This window comes from Meyerozyma guilliermondii, genomic scaffold (assembly GCF_000149425.1).
Source record: "Meyerozyma guilliermondii ATCC 6260 scaffold_1 genomic scaffold, whole genome shotgun sequence".
Lineage (NCBI taxonomy): Eukaryota > Fungi > Ascomycota > Pichiomycetes > Serinales > Debaryomycetaceae > Meyerozyma > Meyerozyma guilliermondii.
In genome coordinates, this window is record NW_001809800.1 from 2,038,092 (window position 1) to 2,058,759 (window position 20,668).

Sequence of the window (20,668 nt, forward strand, 5' to 3'; positions counted from 1 at the left end):
TCAGTAAATTTTAGAACTAAAGATGGGGAGCAACACACCCGTACACCAGCTTACTATCATGACTTAGTGTCGCGAATGATTAGTACAGAGTCCTTATTTTTGCTAGATGTGGCGACCAGGTGTGAGACTGTTGTCCAGCATTACCAAATTCGACACCAAGAAGTTTGTAGTATCACTCAAGAACGGCGGATTTACACCTGAACAAGCTGAAACAGCTGTAAATATCGTTAATCGTGCCGTCAATGACGGCATATATGCCATCACAAAGAACCTTGTGAACAAGGAAACGTTATCGTCGACGGCGTACCAGCAAAAAGTCGACTTTGCCAAGCTCAAGGGAGAATTACAGACCATGGACAAATCAGAATTTAACAATTTGAAGAAAGAACAAGAGAATCTACGAACCGATTTGACCAATTTAAAGAACAGATTAAAGGAAGAAATCACCCGAAGTCAAGCGGGTGTTCGTCTCGACTTGAATTTGGAAAAGGGGAGAATAAGAGAAGAGAGTTCGATTCATGAACTGAAAATCGAAGATACATATACCAGAATTGACGAGGAGATTGCCAACATGCAAATGCAAATCAAGTCTGTGAAAACCCAGGTGATGCAATGGCTTATCGGAGTGTCATCGGGTACGTTTGCATTATTATTGGCGTTTGTTCGGTTTTTTGGATGACCTGCTCAATTGCTACATTACCACTAAGATTACTACATTACCACAATTGCTACTATTTAAGACTGCTACATACCACTCCAGGATTACCACAACCACATTACGATTGCTACTATTTGCTACTGCTACTAATTGCTATCTGTTACTTTTGCTATTTCTCGCTACTACTCTCTTCTCGCTATTCTCTGCAGGCACCGCGTTTTCACCTTCGTGTCTTCGTGTAACGTCCAATAACTTTCCCAGCTTTCACTGATCATGAATTCACTCTACAACCATGGCATCAAGCAGACGAAGCTCTTATCAAAAGAATTGGCTACTTTTGAATCCAACATCTCCACTTCGCCATTGTCTTTACAAGGCTCGATCACAACGTCATTGACTGCGTTCCGAAAAACTATCAAAGAATATGGTGATTTGGTAGCACAAGCGCCTTCTGATGACCACTTAACAAAGCATGAAGCCAGGCTTGAAAAGTTCAACAAAGACCTACAAGAATTTACTCAGAAATTCGACAATTTGAAACTTCAACGAGAAAACTTACGTCATGAAGCCAACACCCAAGAACTTATGGGACGCCGACATGCCGGTAACACTTCCGAGAATCCATACGAGGCAGCAGAAAACGTCCAGCTGCCAATGATGTATCATGAAGGATTGGCTAAGGAACATTCTTCGTTGCAAAGAGGAAGCCAGCAATTGGATCAAATTTTGGAAATGGGACAACAGGCATTTGAAGATATTGTGGGTCAAAATGAAACGTTACAACGAGTCAAGGCAAAATTCGAAGACAGTTTGGTAACGCTTGGAGTCAGTAGGGGTACCATTCGCACCATTGAAAAACGTGCTAGGCAAGACAAGTGGATCTTTTGGGCCGGAGTGGTATTGCTTTTCGTATGCTTTTGGTACATTTTGAAGTGGCTCAGGTGATGCATTCTGACGCCGCTTCTCCACTATAGGCTTAGACTACTGATTTCATGAGCCGCAAGTGCTAAAAGAAGGGGTATTGCAGATACAAGTCACCTGACAGTTGAGCGAGTTTTTCGCAGCACAAATAGAAACTTTGTCATTGTCCTCAACTGACATTGACAGTACTATAGTGCATCGAGAATACTATCTGTTCATCGAGATCATATGGCTCATGGCTCATGGCTATGATACACTGGCTCGGCACATGTAAGTCCGCAACGAGCATCAGCCTTCGTTGTCCAGGCCAAATCTCCGCCTTTCATCCTTAACCAGTAAACGAGGATTCTGCACGTTTCGGACCAACTACTATTTACCCAATGGAGCAACACAACGGGTACTTCGGAGGGGATAAGTAAAAGGTAGCTTTTACTGACTTCCTAATCAGGCAGGCGATTCGTCGTGGTTGGTGCGGCTCAATGAACAAAAGTGCCTAATTAGGCAATGTTATTGCATGCACAGTGTCATGGCTGCAAAGGCTTGGTTTGACACTGTTAGTATATAATCCATGAGAGATGAAATCAAATGGTAAATCAAGTTTTAGTTCTACCATTTGTATTTTCTACTCCCTGGAGTTTTCGGTTTTTTCGTTGATCCACATCATTCCTTCCTGCTTGAATTATACGGCAATTTCGTGCCTTCATTTCGTGGGGTTTAAAAAATGAAGCTTTCCCCTTATGTTTTAGTTGCTGTGGTCCTCAGCATACCGGGACCGTCGTCGGCATATCCTGTTGACAGAGACTCTGTTGAAAAGAGACAGCAAGATTTGGCTGTTGAATTTCCTACCGTCGACCTCGATCGTAGAGGTTTGTTCAGCTGGATTCTGAACTTGGTTGATGACGATTCCCTGGCCGCAGCCGCCCCAGCTCCAGCAGCTACTACCGTTGCTGCGCAAGTTGCACCGGCACCAGTTGCATCAGTTGCTCCTGTCGCTGCTCCTGCGACTACTTCTGCATCCAGTGGTGGATTTGGCAAGTTTCTTTCCGGACTTTTTGGCGGAAGCTCGTCCACCACAACGGCTTCGACTGCTCCAGCTGCTGCTCCAACTGCATCTTCTGTTGCATCTCCGGCTGCCGCTGCTGCACCTGCTGCCAAGGCATCATCCAGTTCTGGTGGTATTTTGGGCTTCTTTTCCAATCTTTTTGGCGAAAGCAGTAGTTCCACCTCAACCACACCAACAGCCAGTGCTCCTGTAGTGGCTAGTTCAGTCGCTAGTTCAGTCGCAGTTTCGTCCGTTCAAGTTCCTGCCGCTGTTGCATCTGCTTCGGCTGCTGCTTCTGCTGTTCTTGGCACTAGCACCGCTGGCTCCACCGTTTCGGGGGCCTATACCAATCTTCCTGGATTTGACAGTGATCCCAGTTCATCTCCCACAGAAGCTAGCTACACTGGATCCAGAATTGCCAATGTCAAAGCTGCATCTTCAGCCAAGGGTATCTCGTACTCTCCATACACCAAGAGTGGAGCCTGTAAAACTGCCGCTGAAGTGAAAAGCGATATTGCCGAGTTGTCTCCTTTTTCAATCATTAGATTATACAGTGTCGACTGCAGCGGTATCCAGAATGTACTTGCTGCCATGTCCTCGTCGCAAAAGTTGTTCTTGGGTGTGTGGCCCATTGACCTGAGCTCGGTGCAATCCGATTTGCAAAGTGCCAAGCAACAAGTCCAGACGTCATCAAGAGGCTGGAGTGCCGTGCACACCATTGCTATTGGAAACGAACAGGTGAATTCGGGCCAAGGAACTGTTCAACAGGTGAGTACAGGAGTCCAAACTGCTCGTACTTGGCTCAAACAAAATGCTCCAAGTTACAATGGTTACGTTGTGACTGTCGATACCCTCGTTGCTGTTGTTGCCAACCCTGCTCTTTGTGATGTTTCCGACTACTTGGCTGTAAATTCCCACCCATACTGGGATGGAGGTGTGCAACCTTCCAACTCGGGTCCATGGCTTCAGAACCAAATATCCAACTTGAAAAATGCTTGCGGTAACTCCAAGAGTATTCTTATTACCGAGACTGGCTGGCCCACCGAGGGATCTAATTATGGCCAGTGTCAACCTTCCGTCTCCAACCAACTCGCTGCCATTAAAAGTATCAATAGTGTGTTGGCAGACCAGGTATTTATGTTCACCACTTTCAACGACTACTGGAAGGATGGTGGTGCATACGGAGTGGAGAAGTACTGGGGAATCTACGGAGACCCTAATGCCTGATAGATGTTATACCATGTAAAATAATGAATGTTGTAATTTGCAACCAACTTAAAGTATTGAGCTTTTCACACTTCGCACTCCTGCACCTGCCTCTCACCATTTTTCATCTTCGAGTTCGCGTACAAAACAACCATGTCGGCAGAACGAGAACGGCGCAAATTGAGTCATCGACTTCAGCCGATCTTCGATGGCATTTATTTGTTGAAGGACGATGAGGGGATTCAGATTCTGGAAACGTTTCAAAGACTTCCTTTGAGAACCGGAACTGACTACTACAAGATTATCTTGAATCCAGTGTCTCTTCATGGTGTTGGAAGATCGATAAAAAACAGTACCTACAAGTCAGCACAGGAGTTTGTGAGCCAGCTCGCGCAAATATCGTGGAATGCTAGGTTGTACAACATGAAAGGATCGAAAATCTATCAACACGCAATGATATTGAATGAGTATATTTTGGACAAGGTAATTCCCAAATTAAATGCCGAGAAACTGGTGGAGGTTTTCTACCCGGATTTGGGTCCGCTTCCGGAGGACGATGATTATCCAATGGAAGGAGTTGGAAAGTTGTCTACTCCAATGAAAAGTGACGACGAAGAAGAAGACGAAGACGATGACTACGACGACTATTCAGCCATCAATACCCCACCACAACGCCTGAACCGTAACCATATGGTCAGCAGAACAAGCAGTTACGGCGGAGTTGGCAACAAGAAACTCGAATCTGGAATAAGACGAGGCAGACCTCCAATCATCGACCGTCCATACGAGACCAGAATCAAACTTATTTTGAAACACTTTAAAAAATTGCGTCACCCGAACGATCCAAACCATCCGTTGACGACACACCTCGAAAAATTGCCTGATCCTCGTATGGAACCAAACTACTACCTGATGATCAAGAACCCCATTTGCTTGAATGATATCCGAGCCAAGGTCAGAACAAGAAAGTATCACAATGTAGATGAGTTTCTTGCCGACTTGTCGCTCATGTTCCAAAATGTCAAGTTCTACTATACGAGTAACCAGCTTTCCCCCGTGTATCAGGACTGTCTACTTTTGGAAGCTGAAGCTAATAACATCATCAATGCCGAGCTCATGAGACCAGAAAAGGACCTCTTGGTGTCTAATACTCCGGGCGGTGACGGAATCATTCGTGTGCCTTTGGACTCCATCGATATCAATGGCCAAACCTACAAAATCGGCGATTGGGTTCTCATGAATAACCCCACAGAACCGTTAAAACCAACAGTGGGCCAGATTTTCCGGCTCTGGTCAACAGAGGATGGAACCAAGTATACCAATGTGTGCTGGTACTACCGGCCGGAGCAAACCTGCCATAGGCACGATCGCCTTTTTTTTGAAAACGAAGTTTGCAAAACCGGTCAGTACCGCGACCACTTGGCGTCGGAGATTTTGGGGCCATGCTACGTTATTTTCTTGACTCGTCACCAAAAGGGCGACTTGCCTGCGTCGGTGGTGCCCGAAGGTATGCCGTGGTTTATCTGCGAGTTCAGATACAACGAAAACTCCCATGTTTTTAACAGAATCAGAACCTGGAAAGCATGCTTGCCAGACGAAATTAGAGACCAACCGGAAATACCGTTGATTCCTCTCAACGAGCCTCGAAAGCTTATCAAGTTTGAATCACCCATCAAGAATACGTTGCCGTCCGATGCAACTCCAAACATGGCCATTCCTGAGCCTACGCCTGGTCCCGATGCGAATGCACCACCTATTATGGGTCTGGTTTTCTTGCGTGAACCAGTCGAAGACGACGAGCTTGGACAATATTCTACTAGTCCTAATGTTGCCGAGGCACCAGAATACGATGTCGATGGTAGAAAAGCGTATCTTTTTACCCCAGTTCTGCAGATGAAAATGACCGGCGGCGCATACCCAACTCAGTCCAATAGTGGTATCAGCACCCCGGTACCTGTGAGCCACGACTACAACGACATGGATCGGTCGTACAGTTCCAGTGTTTCACGGTACAATCAGAACATTCAGCAGCAAAGTCACATGCTCCAAACACAGCAACGGACGGTTCACCGTATTGGAACCGGAGATGTTAGACGGCCAGCGGTAGCTACCACTAGTGCTTTTCCAGGTCCGCTGCAATCGACTCTTTCGGTTCATAATGCCAGTCCGGCTTACTCAAACTTGCTCTCTGGAGGAGTGCTAAGTTACGCTATGAACGACGAGGACAATTCGCTTGCAAGCGTAGCGGGATCTGTCAACACCAAGAAGAGAAAAGTGGCTCCTGGTGAGTTTGGCGACGCCGAAGCCGAGGAAACTCGAGACATTGTGTGGTATAGATCTCCGCCATTGATGGTTGGTCAGCGAATTATCACGGCCAATGGTGTAAACCTTGGGCATTCAGCGCAATATTTGGCATGGAAGGCACAGAAGACGAACGTAGAAACCAAAATATAGATGAGATAATCAATAATGAATGTAATATTGCAATTCTGCAATCTAATCAGATAATGCTCGCTTTGCAGCTTCATGCAACTTTGACAGGCGCGAATCTCATTGCATTCACTCCGCCGATGTCGAACATGTTTGCCGAGTTCCACGACCATCTTCGGGCTCTGAAGCGAATCATAGCGCTTGTGGGAGCTGGACTATCGGCATCTTCTGGTCTACCGACATTTCGAGGAACTCAAGGACTTTGGAAAAATTTCAATATGATCGACTTGGCGACTCCGGATTCGTTTTATATAGATCCCGGGTTGGTTTGGCAATTTTATTCGTGGAGACGACAACTAGCACTTGAAGCACAACCCAATAATGGTCACAGGGCATTAGCAAAGCTTTCTCATGTTCACAAAGACTTCATTACAATTACTCAAAATGTCGATGGCTTGCTGGCTCGAGCCAACCATAATCCCGAACGACTATTGGAATTGCATGGATCACTCTTTGAACTCAAATGTACGGGGTTCACCTGCAATTACATCGACCACGAAAACTTTAACCATCCTCTTACCCCACAATTGGCAGGAACCGAACAAGAAAAAGAGAGTAGTGATGGTTCACCAGAATTTACTCCAGTGAAACAACTTTCCGAAAAAGATCTTCCATGTTGTCCAGTGTGCGGAGAATTGCTTCGACCTGGAGTAGTATGGTTTGGAGAATCACTTCCATTGATAACCATCGATACAATTGATAATTTTCTTCAACAGGGAAAGGTCGATTTGATACTAGTAATTGGTACTAGCGGAACAGTATATCCTGCCAACAGCTACGTTGAACGAGTACGTTTACAGGGCGGAAAGGTTGCGATATTCAATACAGATATCGAAGAGGATATTTTGCAGGGAAAACAGAAGGATACTTGGGGCTTTCATGGCGATGCAGCCGAGCTTCTTCCATTGGCATTGGAGCCATTAATAGGTCAACTATCGGAACGATAGGTGAGAGAAAGAGACAGAGAGAGAGAAGTGGTATAGTCATAAGACTATGGTAGAGTATATGGATATTAGCATTCAATGGAGTAAGATGTGAAAAATTGTAGAAAATCTGAAATATTGTAGAGTTAGTTTCTGTATGTTGTATGTGTGTATTCCAGTCTATGGATACTCTGTCTATGATCCTATTCCAGCTTTTCATCGTCTTGAAACGACTGGGCTTCACAATCTAACGACAAGAATGATTCGATCGACGAAAACGACGCTTGCAGTTCATAATCAGAACCCAGATCCGTGCCCACAGATACGTTTCTCCTTTTTATATGGTGATATTCGGTATCTAAGGACGCTAAAGTAGGAATTGAAGAAGCCGACCGAGTGGATGGTCTATAATATGGGTTCCCAACGGTGGACTTTTTCAGTTTGGAAGTGTGTCTGCGATGCAACAAACGTGACAGCGAGGTTTCTATGGACTCCAACAACAATTTTGTTGGTTGTAATGGTGGAGAACAAGAGTCAGAATATATTGAAGATGCAAGATCCGCAGCCCGCTGCGGGAAGATTGGGAAGGTTGGTTCTGACTCTAATAAAGGAGAGCTCAAAGTTAATTGAGAATGAGAAGTTTTCAACGAGGGACATTGCTCACATTGATGGTAAGATTCCATATAACGAGGTTCGAAGTCGTCAAGAAATTGCTCGATATTCATTAATTAAGGAACCAGAATTAAAATGCAAGGCCGAAAAGACAACGAATGAAACAGGATAATTGTCCCTATAAATATGACGCCTTGACACAAAAACCACCACAGTCCCCGCTAACTCCTTACCAAAGGTGCATATACTTTTACGATGCCAAATGCACATTCAAATTCTTAGTCGGGTGGAAAATAGGGCGCATCCGTACACCAGCCCATCAGATCAGTCCCGAATCGGAATAATTGCTGCAGCACGTCGAGGTGGGATCGGGTATATTATCCCCCTTTCATAACCAGCCTCGGCGATGAGAAATTGAAGTTTGTAGGTTCCAAAGGGTTCAACGTGCCTACTAAGTTAGTCTAGACTAATCTAAACCTAGACAATGGTTGCTAGGTGGTGTGTAACAAACATGTTCTATTATCATAATAGTAGCATTGTCCCCTATTGTCCTCCTGTCGCCGTCCTGCAGGCAGGTTTGACAATGTGCGTCTACCCAGACCAAATTCTGGAAGCTAGTTCAGGCATGAGTTAACGGCGCCTTTGGTTATGAACCATCGGGCGTCTTGTGATGAGATGAACCTTGGCCGAAAAACTCCAACTTGAGAATGATTCTTCAGTCTATTGGTAATATTGCCTGAGGCTTTGATTGGGGTATCAATTGCGGCAGTTTGTCGTTTATAAGCGGCCCTTTGTCTCCCTCTTTGTCCTTTTTTTTTTCTGTGCGAATTTTTTATTCGCAGGTAAATTATTCCGCTTCTGATTACCTCGGTGTTGTAACGTGAGAATGACGAAAGCGGCAGGCGGAATAAGCATTTGGGGTTTTGGTTAGATTGATCGAAAAATAATCAAAAGTAGCAATCAAGGTTTAGCCAGTAATCTATTCTTTAATAATCGTCTACACTTGTTTACAATGACCACAATAATTCACCATACTATCGGCATCTATCTCACTATCGGTATTGGTGCTCCGAACCCGGCTTGGCACTTGCTATAGATAGCTTTCGCGAAGTCCAGACCAGGTGGCTGATCGTTTCACAATTGCGATAGTGAGGGTGCCGATGCAGGATGTCGCCGCTCGAAGCAGGGTTCGTGGTGGGTGCAAATTTTAGCTACCGAGATATAAGGTTTGACAGTACGATTACGATAGACACGAATACGATAGATCGAGCTGAAGGGCAGAGGGAAAGGGAAAGAGAAAAAGTTATTGCTATAATGACTCGCTCCCCGCCCCATCTCGTCTCGCAATTCGTCTCGCTCTTGCCTCGTTTTTTTCTTGTTTTGTCTGATTTTTCGCCGTCTCGCTCGCGCCATATAGTGGCTCTGGCTGCGGAGCGCGTAAGGTGGAATTACCAGCGCAGCGGCAGGGAAGTGGTCTGGATGCAGGACCAAAAGATCGGCACTTGAAGTCCGTGGCGATGGTGGTGGTGGTGGTTGGGTGCCACACTCTCGGAACGCGGACAGAAAGTGTTGCTGTATGGTGCACGGGTGCACAAATTCAACCGTCAACCTACAACTGTTCAATTGCCAGTTTTCCAACAAAAGTATACTTCTACAATTACTAGTGTCTTTTCAGACTCCCTTCTTCCTCCTCTCGTTTTTCATTTCTGACTCGGGCTGGTGCACGGGTGATGCACACCCGTGGATCCCGGACACGACCCCGGAGGTTTTTTGAATTTATTCGAGCTCCGGTGACAAATATTCATAAATTATCATGTTGAGAACTAGTGGTGTGCGCTCGTTCGTCCGCAGCTTCAAGGCTCCCCAGCTTGTCAGATTTGCATCCACCAAGGATTTCGATGTGGTGGTGATTGGTGGAGGTCCAGGAGGTTACGTTTCGGCAATCAAGAATGCTCAGCTTGGTTTGAATACTGCTTGTATTGAAAAGAGAGGTTCTTTGGGAGGAACTTGTTTGAACGTGGGATGTATTCCATCCAAGTCCTTGTTGAACAATTCGCATTTGTACCATCAAATTAAGCACGAGGCCAAGACCAGAGGTATCTCGATCAATGGAGAGGTTGGTGTAGATATGGCTAGTTTGCAAGCTGCTAAGGAAAAGGCTGTTAAAGGATTGACTGGAGGAGTAGAGATGTTGTTCAAGAAGAACAAGGTTGCTTATTTCAAAGGTGAGGGTTCATTTGTGGATGAACATACCGTCAATGTCAAACCCATTGATGGATCAGAAGAGGTCAAACTTAATGCCAAGAACATCATTATTGCCACCGGATCCGAGGTGACTCCATTCCCTGGTATTGAAATCGACGAGGAAAGAATTGTGTCATCTACTGGAGCATTGGAGTTGAAAGAGGTACCCAAGAGATTGGCAATTATTGGTGGTGGTATTATTGGATTGGAAATGGCATCGGTATGGCTGAGATTGGGCTCAGAGGTCACCATCATCGAGTTCCAGAACGCCATTGGTGCTGGTATGGACGGTGAAGTTGCCAAGCAAACCCAAAAATTATTGGCTAAGCAAGGCTTGAAATTCAAGCTTGGTACAAAGGTCACCAAGGGTGTTCGTGAAGGAGAAGTTGTTAAAGTTGAGGTTGAAGATGCAAAGTCGGGTAAGAAGGAGGAGTTGGAAGCGGATGTGTTGTTGGTGGCTATTGGTAGAAGACCACACACCACTGGCTTAAATTTGGAAGCCGTTGGTTTGGAGAAGGATAACAAGGGTAGATTGGTGATTGATTCCGAATTCAGAACCAAGGTTCCTCACATTAGAGTCATTGGAGATGTGACTTTTGGTCCTATGTTAGCACACAAGGCCGAAGAAGAAGGTATTGCTGCTGCTGAATACATCAAAAATGGCCATGGACATGTCAATTATGCTAACATTCCTGCTGTTATGTACACCCACCCAGAAGTTGCATGGACTGGAGCCAATGAGGAGCAGTTGAAAGAACAAGGTATCAAATACAAGGTGGGTAAGTTCCCATTTGTTGCCAATTCCAGAGCCAAGACCAACTTGGACACCGATGGATTTGTCAAGTTTCTTGCCGATGCCGAGACCCAAAGGGTTTTGGGAGTCCACATTATCGGACCTAACGCTGGTGAGATGATTGCCGAAGCAGGACTTGCTTTGGAATATGGTGCATCCACCGAGGATATTGCCAGAACTTGCCATGCTCACCCAACATTGTCGGAAGCATTCAAGGAGGCAGCATTGGCTACTTTTGACAAGCCCATCAACTTTTAGTAGAATACTACATTAAGTGAGTAGTCATTCATGTAAGATGTATAGAATGCAGTCTGGCTAAACGAGCAACACAAAAGAAACCGAAAAGGAAATCGAAGCAGAAACTCTAATGAGAGAGAAAGAATAGAAATTGTAGAATGGGAATTGAGTAGAATAAGTGGTTAAAGTAATGTATCACATACATTGTAATATATACCAATACACATTTAAGATCTGACTTTTTCGCGATTCATTTCATCACTCATCACTTTATCACGATTTCATCATTCATCGCGACTTCGTCGCTCTTCAGTACCGCATTATAATATACACTGCGTGGATGATTCCAGGAATATAACCCAAACACGTCAAAAGGATATTAATAAACAACGAACTAGAACATCCTCTTTCCATAAACACACCCAAAGGTGGTAAGATGATAGCGAAGAATAATTTAAAGATATCGGTACAGGTCAATGCCATTTTTTTTAGTTTAAAATGTGCAACTCTGTTTGTTTTTATAGTCTCAATCTTGATTGCTCAGCCGCGCAAACGTCCTGTGTGCCTGACCAGATGCATCATTGATGAGCAACCCTGCGAAAAATCATACTTATGTAAGTTAGCGCCTGAACTCCGCGCACGATCGCAATGAACACCTGGAATCTAAGGCTTAGCATTCCCCCATGCTACCGTGGGCGCGCACGACGTCATCCAGAAAAGACAGCCACACACCAAAAAAATTCCGAATCTGTCTTATGATTCTGGTGTGCGGGTGCTATATCCGCGAAAATTTCCATCGATCAGTCACCACCCATGTCTGAAATACAGCTCCAGATACTCCAGAGGGTCGATGCCACCGGCGGGGTTAAGTCCACGCTTGAGGACGACGTGCTCGCCAAGTATGACCCCAATACGCTCCATTCCAACCTTACTTCTTTGTGGGCGAAGGAAATGATATCGTTTGATAAAATCGAAACCGACAAGTGGATTTTGACAAAAGAGGCCGAGGAGTTTTTGACGGCTGGATCTCACGAATTTCGCGTTCTCAATGAGGTTATGAAGTCATTGGACGGATTGAAGATTGCTGACGTCAATTCTACCTTGGGTAATGCTGGTAAGTTGGGACAGGGAAAAGCATTCAAGAATGGCTGGATTGCCAAAGATGGTGATAAACTTGTTGCCAAGGTGGATTCTTTGCCTGAAGATGTCACTGTGACCCAGTTGAAGACAATTCAGTCGAGTGGTTCGTTATCGGATAAGAAAGAACTTCAGGAATTGAAGAAGAGAAAGTTAATTTCGTTGACTAAGATTGTTGGATACAAGATAGAAAAGGGCAAGAATTTCGGATTGGAAATCAAGACTTTGGAAACCGACATTACTTCCGATATGATTGTCAATGGTAGCTGGAAGAATGCCGAATTCAAACCGTACAACTTCAATTCCGAAGGTGCATTCCCTCATTCTGGTGCTTTGCATCCTTTGAACAAGGTTCGTGAAGAATTCAGACAAATTTTTTTCTCTTTGGGATTCACTGAAATGCCCTCGAACCAATACGTAGAGTCTGGTTTCTGGAACTTTGACACCTTATTTGTTCCCCAACAACATCCTGCTCGTGATCTTCAAGACACTTTCTACTTGAAAGACCCCAAAGTTGCCAAAGAACCTACCGACCGTGAGTACTGGGAAAATATTAAGCAGGTTCACCAGGACGGAAAATACGGTTCCATTGGATACAGATACCCATGGAAAGCCGAAGAGTCGTTGCGTATGGTTTTGAGAACTCATACCACCGCCATCTCTTCTGCCATGTTGCATCAGTTGGCGAAAGATCCAAAGCCCACCAGATTGTTCTCGATAGACAGAGTGTTCCGTAATGAAGCTGTGGATGCTACCCATTTGGCTGAGTTCCATCAAGTGGAGGGAGTTATAGCTGGGTACGATATCACGTTGGGAGACTTGATTGGATTCATGGATGACTTTTTCGGCAAGATGGGTGTTAACCAATTGAGATTCAAGGCCGCCTACAATCCATACACAGAACCTTCATTGGAAATTTTCGCCTATCATAAAGGATTGGGCAAGTGGGTTGAAATTGGAAACTCGGGTATGTTCAGACCAGAAATGCTCGAAGCCATGGGATTGCCCAAGAACATGCGGGTGCTAGGCTGGGGATTGTCATTAGAGAGACCAACCATGATCAAGTATGGCGTTTCCAATATTAGAGAATTGTTGGGACACAAGGTGTCGTTGGACTTTATAGAGACAAACCCGGCTGCTAGATTAGACGAGGCTTTGGTGTAATATAGCATAATGATGGTGGACAGAAGATAGTAACTTAATAAAAGTGATTAGACTAGTTAAGCTAAAGGTTATATTTCTAGAGAGTATTACTCCTTGATGTAGATAGTGGTCAAGACAGTAGCACTGGCTGGTAGGTGGCGTAGGTACTAATAGATACAACTAAAGCTAAAGTATTAAATACTAGTAAGGTAGTAATGGTTACGATACTGTAAATGAAAACTGTAAGCTTTCAACATACCAGTTGATACTGGCTAGATACTGGGAAGACAGTGGTACTTGTCGAAAAGTTCTAATAGATAGTAACAGATACTAGTAGATACCAATAGACACCAACAGATACTAATTGATACTAATTGATACTAATGAATTCCAAGAAAATCTAATTGATACTAATGAAGTAACTAGTAGACACTAATTGATCCCATTGATAATAATGAATACTAATAGATACCAATAGTCACCAATAGACACTTTAAAGTACTACTTGATACTCTATAACAGTGTCTGCTTAACACTCATTAGCTCTCGCAACTGCATAATTCCTCCACTCCGTTCTTTTCCCAGCCTGGTGCACCGGTGGCCCGATTCTCACCACTCTTCAATCTGAATCAGACGGTCGCAGTTCATTTCTCTCATACCAAGTCGCTTTCGCTTTTTGTTTGGCACCATCCACAACTATGGAACACATAGAACCCGCAAAAAATCGCAGTCCAGAGGACTCAGAACCCATTTTTCAAGCTCCACCTATAGAAGACAACGGCACGAAAAACGGCTCCCAAGAAACTACCTGTAAGTGGGTGGGATGTTCATGGCCTCTGCAGCCGTCCCAACCGGCGCTCGTGTCTCATATTGCCGAAAGACACTTGCGGTCTTACTCAATGGAGGAAACAAAGTCGATCGCATGCCATTGGGCAGGATGTGGAGATTACGGCGTTCCCAAATTCACGAAACCAGGATTGACCAATCATCTTCGGATCCACACGGGAGAAAAACGGTATTTCTGTCCCATTCCCGAATGTGCCAAGTTTTTTGGTAAGCAGGACGTGTTGGCTAGACATATCAAAGCGGCTCATGAACTCCATGCTACCAAAGAAGGCTTGGTGCTTAATAGAGATCGGGTCAAACGATTAAAAGTTGATCATAAGGAGGAAGGTGAAGACGACGACATTACTCCCATCGAACTAGACGACGAATTGAGGACTCCTTGGTGGTATTCCCTGCTATTTGTAGATACCTTGAGAGATAAAGAAAAACCGGTTCACTGGAACGATTTACTCGATTCTCCTATAAATGAAAAAAAGTATAGGGCAGCCGTCGAGAGGTACCGCCACCAAGTGGGCCCCGACCCCACCACGGAAGAGTCTGATTTTACCTCCAATATTGAACAGCTCCAAAAATCTCATGAAGTTCTCGAAAGACGCTTGAATGTTGCAACTAAAGTGTCAACCATTCTCGGCCGAGAACTCGACCACTACAAAAAAGAAAAAAGAAAACTATGGATTGCCAACCAGATCCTCATCGACGCCAACGTAAAACTTGGTCTCTCACCTCCGGTCAAACCAGACTCCACCGACGAGTTCATCTTGGAATCGAAATTATCTTAGGGACTGCATACAAGACACACCTTCGCACTGCTCATCGGTTTTGCGCTGTTTAACAAAAATTACCACCATGTCCCAGGAAAAAAGCTTAGACGATTTGTTCTTGGAGCTACGCCAAGCCACATCCGGCGAGACCACAGAGGAGAAGGATGAATTCAGAAAGATCCAGAATCAGCTTTCGAAGCTCCCCAAGCTCCAATCGGCTTTGGAGCAACAAGAAGAAGGTCCAACAAAGACTCGAGATATCACAAAGATAAATGATCCTATCGTCATTAAACACACCAAAAAAGAGGACGATTCAGCTGGCGCCAATTGGTTTGGTTTGTCCAGACCTGAACTAACTCCACAGATCAAGCGGGACTTGGCAATCATCCAGCAAAGAAGTGCATTAGACCCTAAACGTCACTATAAAAAGGAAAAATGGCAAATACCCAAGTATTTTGCTACTGGGACAATCATACAAGGAAACACAGAGTTTTATTCGTCACGAATGCTGAGACGTTCACGAGGACAAACGCTTGCGGAAGAAATCTTGAACGATGGAGATGCCAATAAGTTCTTTAAGAGAAAGTATGCTGAAATACAGCAGCAAAAAACCAGCGGAAGAAAAGCACATTATAAGGCGGTGAAGGAAAGAAGGAAACGGTATTGAGATATCCCGCTACATATTTAAGCATATTATTACATATCGTAAGTCATCACTCTAAACCAGCCCGTTTAAATACGTCCAGACGCACTTGATCCCATAAGTATTTTTTTTCTTGTTTGGAGAGTTTTTTCTTACGGGTAGGGTCGGTTTTGGCCAATTTCTTAATCTCTTCACTTTTGAGCTTGTACTCGTGAGCAGTGGTAGCGGCGGCGGCAAGGTTGATGAGGTAGTTGCGAACCGCAGTTTCTTTGAATTTGGACTTGAGGAATGATTCGGTGGATTTTATAGGCAGAGACAGCAGCAGCGAATTGATTTGAAGAAGCCGAGATTGCTTGACGGATATTTCAGCCACCGACTTTTTGAAATTGTAGTCCAAGTTGTGTTCCTGGTAGATATTAGATGAAAATAGGGTATATATGAGTTCCTTGTCGGATATATGAGGTTGAAGCAACACAATATGACAAGTTTTGGCAAGGTCTCCAACGAGCAATGGCAACGTGGTGTTGGAATAGGTAAAGTTGGGAGTTGAGGAAACGATTGGAAGGTGGATTAGAAATAGTTTACACCGGGTAACATTCAAATTCCAGTCGATCAACGATTCAGGATGCTGATATTGAAGTTCGGAACCCAAGGAAATCTTGTAGAACTCCACCTCATCGTCAGCGCTTTCAGGGGCCACCACTCCGTTCTGAAGCAGTTCTTGTCTCTTACGGAAACAGAATTCCTCATGCAAAGAAATATCGTTAATGAGCTGATCAACAGTGGTGGAAGCAGGTTCCGCATCCTCGGGAATTGTTGCTGTGGAACTCGAATATATCGAAGGAGCCGACCGTACCGATCTGTTCACAGAAAAGACACTCGATGCCTGAGATCGGTGCAGCGGAATTGGCGGTGGATTTTTATAAATTTGATATTGGGAGGGAGCAGACCTGATGGATCCGGCACTATTTGAAGTTACCACCAAGGGAGAAAGTTGCTGGTAAATGGCATTTCTAGCCGAGTCCTTGAAGTGGGAAGGTGTGGACGATTGCAGGGAAGGTCTCGAGAACGGAGCCCCATACATGGTGGACTATATGGGAAAAAGGGAACCAACGATTTTTGAATTTGAGAATTTGTGACGAGTGGTCACGTGACAAAGTGGAGAGAGAACGGTTTAGGTAAAATGGCGGAAATTGAAGGTGGAAGTAAGTGGTGAGGGTAGTTTGAATGTGGATGTTGAATTGAGGAGGATTGGAAAGTTTGGGCTCTTTTCGTCTATTTGTTTGTAGTTTTACATGCACTTTCCCCTCCTGTCTCTCGACCTTAGGGTACTGCATGTGGCCCATCTCACCTTTTGGTTCTCTCGTTCTTCAAACTAGTGTAGCATGGATCTGCTCGAAACAGAAAATTTTGGGTACAAGCTTGCCACGGAAGAAGAAGGAATCAAGGTATTTGACGATGCTTTGGATTTTAGTGAATTAGAAAGTGACTATCTAGACCTTTTGGACCTTTCTTCATCTGGTTATGTGGTTTGTTCCAATACGAAGGATGTTGTTTTGGATAAGATTCTGACGATTGAACAACAAGAAAAGCCCAAAATTTTGAGCGGGTTTACAAAAGTGACCCAGGTCGCTTTTAGTTACGATCAATCGCAATTATTTGTTGTGGACGATGGTATTTTATTGGCGATGTCAAGTGATAACTTTGAGACCCCAACACGAGATAATTTTCACCGCCAACTGGAACTTGAAAATATCAATTCTATAAGACCCTCACGGCAACATAATGGCATTTTGGTGCTAACTAACGACAAAGAATTATACATTTTACAGGACAAGCATCAACAAAAAGTTTCAAGTGGTGTAAGTGCTTTTTCATGGTCAAGTCCTGAAGACAAATTGATTACAGCAAATGGCAACACTATAAGCTTTGTGAGCCCCGATGGCAAAGTTTCCGACTCGAAACAAGCCGATGATGGTCTCGAAGCTGTATCTGTTATAAGTCTTGGAGACAAGAAAATACTAGCATCATTCTCGAATCAAGAAGAGGATCTCGAATCTTTCGCTTTGGACGTAACGTCCCAGAGCTTTAAACCAGTGGATATTTCACCAGCGTACGCAGACACCAACCGCAGAAGCGTATACTACTCGAAACTGGTCCAGCAGTGGATTCCCAATAAGAGCATAACCTTTGTAATTTCTTCCAAGGCGACTGCTATCGATACCATTGTTCACGACGACCTGAAGGCATCTTTGGTGGAACAGATCAACGAAACTGAACGAGCCCAAATGCCCTTGGACGACGAAGGTGAGGATGCCACGGCTGTAGGACTTGCGGTTGATTTGTCTCACGATAAAACAAAGGTTTTGGAAGTGTCAACTTCAGTAGAAGAGGCAATTGGCGTCTTGCCGAAGCTCTGGTGTCTAACTAGTATGGGAACTCTTGTTGCTTGGTGGGTATTTGCTGCTCATGAGGTGAAGGAGAACAGTTTGAGCTTGCAGCGTGCTCAAAAGGCTATTGTGCAATTGTCGCTAAGTTTGAAACCTACTGATGCCACTGTTTCGGAACCTTCCAAAAATATCCCTGAGGCTGCTAACCCTGTGTCTTCTGAAGAGCATCAAAAACCATCTACAGCTGCACCTTCGTTCCAAAATGCACAACCCGCATTTGGAGGTTCAGGCTTTGGTGGTGCAGGTTTTGGAGGTAAAGGCACTGGAAGTACAGTTACTGGAGGAGGATTTGGAAGTTCAGGCTTTGGTAATACAGGTTTTGGTGGTACAGCTACTGCAGGAGGGTTTGGAAGCACAGGGTTTGGAAGCACAGGCTTTGGGAGCACAGGCTTTGGCTCTCTGCAAGCATCAGCATCCGGCTTTGGGCAACTGTCATTTTCATCAAAGAAAACCAGTGATGCCACTTCTGGATCTACATCAACTGTATCGTCCAATTTTGGCAAGTTCGCTACCAAGGCGTCACCTTTCGGCAGCACCAATTCCACCAACCTGATATTTGGCGGCGATCAGAAGCTGATATTTGGGGCCCAACAAGGAGAGGTGAAGCCGTTATTTGGAGACAAAAAGTTGGATGAAACGAAACTGTTGTTTGGTAAAACGGAGCCTCAAAAGCTGATTTTTGGAGCACCTCCGGTGAACCAGGAAGAGAAGAAACTGATTGGAGAAGCTAGTGAAAACCAAGACGAGAAGAAGCCAATTGGAGAACCTACTGAAAATCAAGACAAGAAACTGATCGGAAAACCTACTGAAATTCAAGAGGAGAAGCTGATTGGAGAACCTACTGAAAATCAAGAGAAGAAACTCGTTGGAGAATCTGTTGAAAATCAAGAACAGAACAAGCTGCTTTCCTCTGATCAAAAATTGGGACTGGAAACGGCCACAGAAGAAAGGAAAGTCGATGACATAGCTGGTGAATCCACCAAAGACTCCCCAATTTCCGGCCAGTCTCTTGATCGTTTGAGTTTAGAATCACTGGAAAAACCAAAGGCACCAAGTCCGTTCGCACAATTAGGACAGACAAAGAGTGGAGAAAAGAAGGAAGAAAGTTTAATTGCAAGGTTGAATGACAAGAAAGATACGCCAGGAACAACCAACCTAGGTAAAGAGAGCTCTCCTTTTCCTGAACTTTCATCACTCTCAGTTGACTCTAAGAAAGAAGGAACTCTGTCTCCTTTTGGCAAAGGTTTCCATAATCGACAACAGTCAGAATCCAAGCCTGCTTTTTTGTTTGATGCTGATAAGTCTGTGGTTCGGAGTTCGGAGCCGGCAACCTCTGAATCTGACCAGAGTGACGAGCAAGAAAGTGATCTTGATACAAGCGAGCAACCAAGACTGGCAGGTCTCAATCCTATATCTGTGAACTCCTCTCGAAAGTTTCAGGTTGGTGGAAATGATGAAGAGCGTGGGTCCTTAACTGCAGAGAAGGACCAAACCTCGCTTCATAAAGATGACGAAAATGACGAAGAATGGGAAACAGTAGAGACGCCAGAGAACAGATCTGAAGTCAGTGGAGATGATGAAGATGAAGAAGAGGAAGAAGATTTTGATGATAAAGAAGGTGAAGATGAAGAGGAGGAAGAGGTTGATGATAAAGAAGACGAGGCTAAAGATGAAGACTTGATAAATGAATACGAAATCGTGGACAAGGCGGAAGCTGAGGGCTACATAAATGTACCTGTTGAAGTGGAGCTTCTTTCTTACGGCGGACTTACGAGTAATGTTGGATCAGAGCAGAGTATTGCAGGTATGGTGAGTAAGATATACCAGGAGACGAGTGGACATTTGGAGATCTTGCGTGAGAATGAAGCAATTTTGGGAGACTTTATTGATGCTCACAGTTACAGAAATGAGGACGTATCGCTCGAAGAACCAACTCAATGGACACTTGGTCTGGCCTCAGCATTGAAGGAGAAAATGGCTGATGTTCCAGAAATCACAGCTACAAACCGAGCTAAGTTTGGTAGTCTAGACGAGCGTCTCACCAACTTACAAAACCAGGTTCGAGCATCGCAAAAGCTGCGTATTCCTCTTGAAAAGCAGCTTGCACAGCTAAAGCTGTTGACCGAGAATCTCGAATCATTTTCAGCGAAAAATCGACCACTCGATTCAAGAAGTGAAATGATGAGAGACGAACTAAGAAGAAAGGTCAAGAATGTTCAGAAATCATATAACGAAGCCTTGATGTTGCTTATGCCATTAAAGGCACAAGCTGGTACTTCGCGAGACACTGTGAAGAATTTGGAACGAGCGGTGGTGCAGTTGAGTCGGCGTATAAATACCAAGCAAGCCGAAGTGAACAAATTGACAAAAGATATCCAAGCCATGAACCTTGGCGAGCCAAGAATGATCGAAACCAAGCCTTTATCCACCTACGATATACGAAGAAAGTGGCATGATTATTACAGTGAGTTGTAGCTCGAGCGGGCTACAAAAAGTTCTTCATAATCGCATACACCTAAGTTGCCAAATAGACCACCATAGCTAATCATTAGTTCATAAGTT

At 44.5% G+C, this 20,668-nt stretch overlaps 13 protein-coding genes across 13 annotated transcripts; 10 read left to right on the forward strand and 3 right to left on the reverse strand. All coding sequences in view use genetic code 12, as the record gives it.

Moving 5' to 3' along the window:
• Positions 1-106: 106 nt before the first annotated feature.
• Positions 107-679, forward strand: PGUG_01174 (uncharacterized protein; the record flags this gene model as incomplete). The annotated part of the gene is made up of 1 exon (XM_001487747.1): positions 107-679. The coding sequence occupies one exon, from the start codon at positions 107-109 to the stop codon at positions 677-679; it is 573 nt and encodes a 190-aa protein (XP_001487797.2).
• A 252-nt stretch (positions 680-931) lies between these two features.
• PGUG_01175 (uncharacterized protein) lies at positions 932-1,603 on the forward strand (the record flags this gene model as incomplete). Its single annotated transcript, XM_001487748.1, has 1 exon — positions 932-1,603. The coding sequence occupies one exon, from the start codon at positions 932-934 to the stop codon at positions 1,601-1,603; it is 672 nt and encodes a 223-aa protein (XP_001487798.2).
• Positions 1,604-2,300: 697 nt separating this feature from the next.
• Positions 2,301-3,848, forward strand: SCW4 (Scw4p; the record flags this gene model as incomplete). The annotated part of the gene is made up of 1 exon (XM_001487749.1): positions 2,301-3,848. The coding sequence occupies one exon, from the start codon at positions 2,301-2,303 to the stop codon at positions 3,846-3,848; it is 1,548 nt and encodes a 515-aa protein (XP_001487799.2).
• A 132-nt stretch (positions 3,849-3,980) lies between these two features.
• PGUG_01177 (uncharacterized protein) lies at positions 3,981-6,281 on the forward strand (the record flags this gene model as incomplete). Its single annotated transcript, XM_001487750.1, has 1 exon — positions 3,981-6,281. The coding sequence occupies one exon, from the start codon at positions 3,981-3,983 to the stop codon at positions 6,279-6,281; it is 2,301 nt and encodes a 766-aa protein (XP_001487800.2).
• Positions 6,242-7,264, forward strand: PGUG_01178 (uncharacterized protein; the record flags this gene model as incomplete). The annotated part of the gene is made up of 1 exon (XM_001487751.1): positions 6,242-7,264. One exon carries the CDS (start codon positions 6,242-6,244, stop codon positions 7,262-7,264), a length of 1,023 nt encoding a protein of 340 aa, XP_001487801.2.
• Positions 7,265-7,443: 179 nt separating this feature from the next.
• PGUG_01179 (uncharacterized protein) lies at positions 7,444-7,965 on the reverse strand (the record flags this gene model as incomplete). The annotated part of the gene is made up of 1 exon (XM_001487752.1): positions 7,444-7,965. One exon carries the CDS (start codon positions 7,963-7,965, stop codon positions 7,444-7,446), a length of 522 nt encoding a protein of 173 aa, XP_001487802.2.
• A 1,700-nt stretch (positions 7,966-9,665) lies between these two features.
• LPD1 (dihydrolipoyl dehydrogenase) lies at positions 9,666-11,147 on the forward strand (the record flags this gene model as incomplete). The annotated part of the gene is made up of 1 exon (XM_001487753.1): positions 9,666-11,147. The coding sequence occupies one exon, from the start codon at positions 9,666-9,668 to the stop codon at positions 11,145-11,147; it is 1,482 nt and encodes a 493-aa protein (XP_001487803.2).
• A 288-nt stretch (positions 11,148-11,435) lies between these two features.
• PGUG_01181 (uncharacterized protein) lies at positions 11,436-11,609 on the reverse strand (the record flags this gene model as incomplete). Its single annotated transcript, XM_001487754.1, has 1 exon — positions 11,436-11,609. One exon carries the CDS (start codon positions 11,607-11,609, stop codon positions 11,436-11,438), a length of 174 nt encoding a protein of 57 aa, XP_001487804.1.
• Positions 11,610-11,939: 330 nt separating this feature from the next.
• Positions 11,940-13,427, forward strand: FRS2 (phenylalanine--tRNA ligase subunit alpha; the record flags this gene model as incomplete). The annotated part of the gene is made up of 1 exon (XM_001487755.1): positions 11,940-13,427. One exon carries the CDS (start codon positions 11,940-11,942, stop codon positions 13,425-13,427), a length of 1,488 nt encoding a protein of 495 aa, XP_001487805.1.
• A 677-nt stretch (positions 13,428-14,104) lies between these two features.
• On the forward strand, positions 14,105-15,031 carry PGUG_01183 (uncharacterized protein; the record flags this gene model as incomplete). Its single annotated transcript, XM_001487756.1, has 1 exon — positions 14,105-15,031. The coding sequence occupies one exon, from the start codon at positions 14,105-14,107 to the stop codon at positions 15,029-15,031; it is 927 nt and encodes a 308-aa protein (XP_001487806.2).
• A 67-nt stretch (positions 15,032-15,098) lies between these two features.
• Positions 15,099-15,680, forward strand: PGUG_01184 (uncharacterized protein; the record flags this gene model as incomplete). Its single annotated transcript, XM_001487757.1, has 1 exon — positions 15,099-15,680. The coding sequence occupies one exon, from the start codon at positions 15,099-15,101 to the stop codon at positions 15,678-15,680; it is 582 nt and encodes a 193-aa protein (XP_001487807.2).
• A 46-nt stretch (positions 15,681-15,726) lies between these two features.
• STD1 (Std1p) lies at positions 15,727-16,740 on the reverse strand (the record flags this gene model as incomplete). The annotated part of the gene is made up of 1 exon (XM_001487758.1): positions 15,727-16,740. One exon carries the CDS (start codon positions 16,738-16,740, stop codon positions 15,727-15,729), a length of 1,014 nt encoding a protein of 337 aa, XP_001487808.2.
• A 301-nt stretch (positions 16,741-17,041) lies between these two features.
• On the forward strand, positions 17,042-20,581 carry NUP159 (FG-nucleoporin; the record flags this gene model as incomplete). The annotated part of the gene is made up of 1 exon (XM_001487759.1): positions 17,042-20,581. The coding sequence occupies one exon, from the start codon at positions 17,042-17,044 to the stop codon at positions 20,579-20,581; it is 3,540 nt and encodes a 1,179-aa protein (XP_001487809.2).
• Positions 20,582-20,668: the final 87 nt, after the last annotated feature.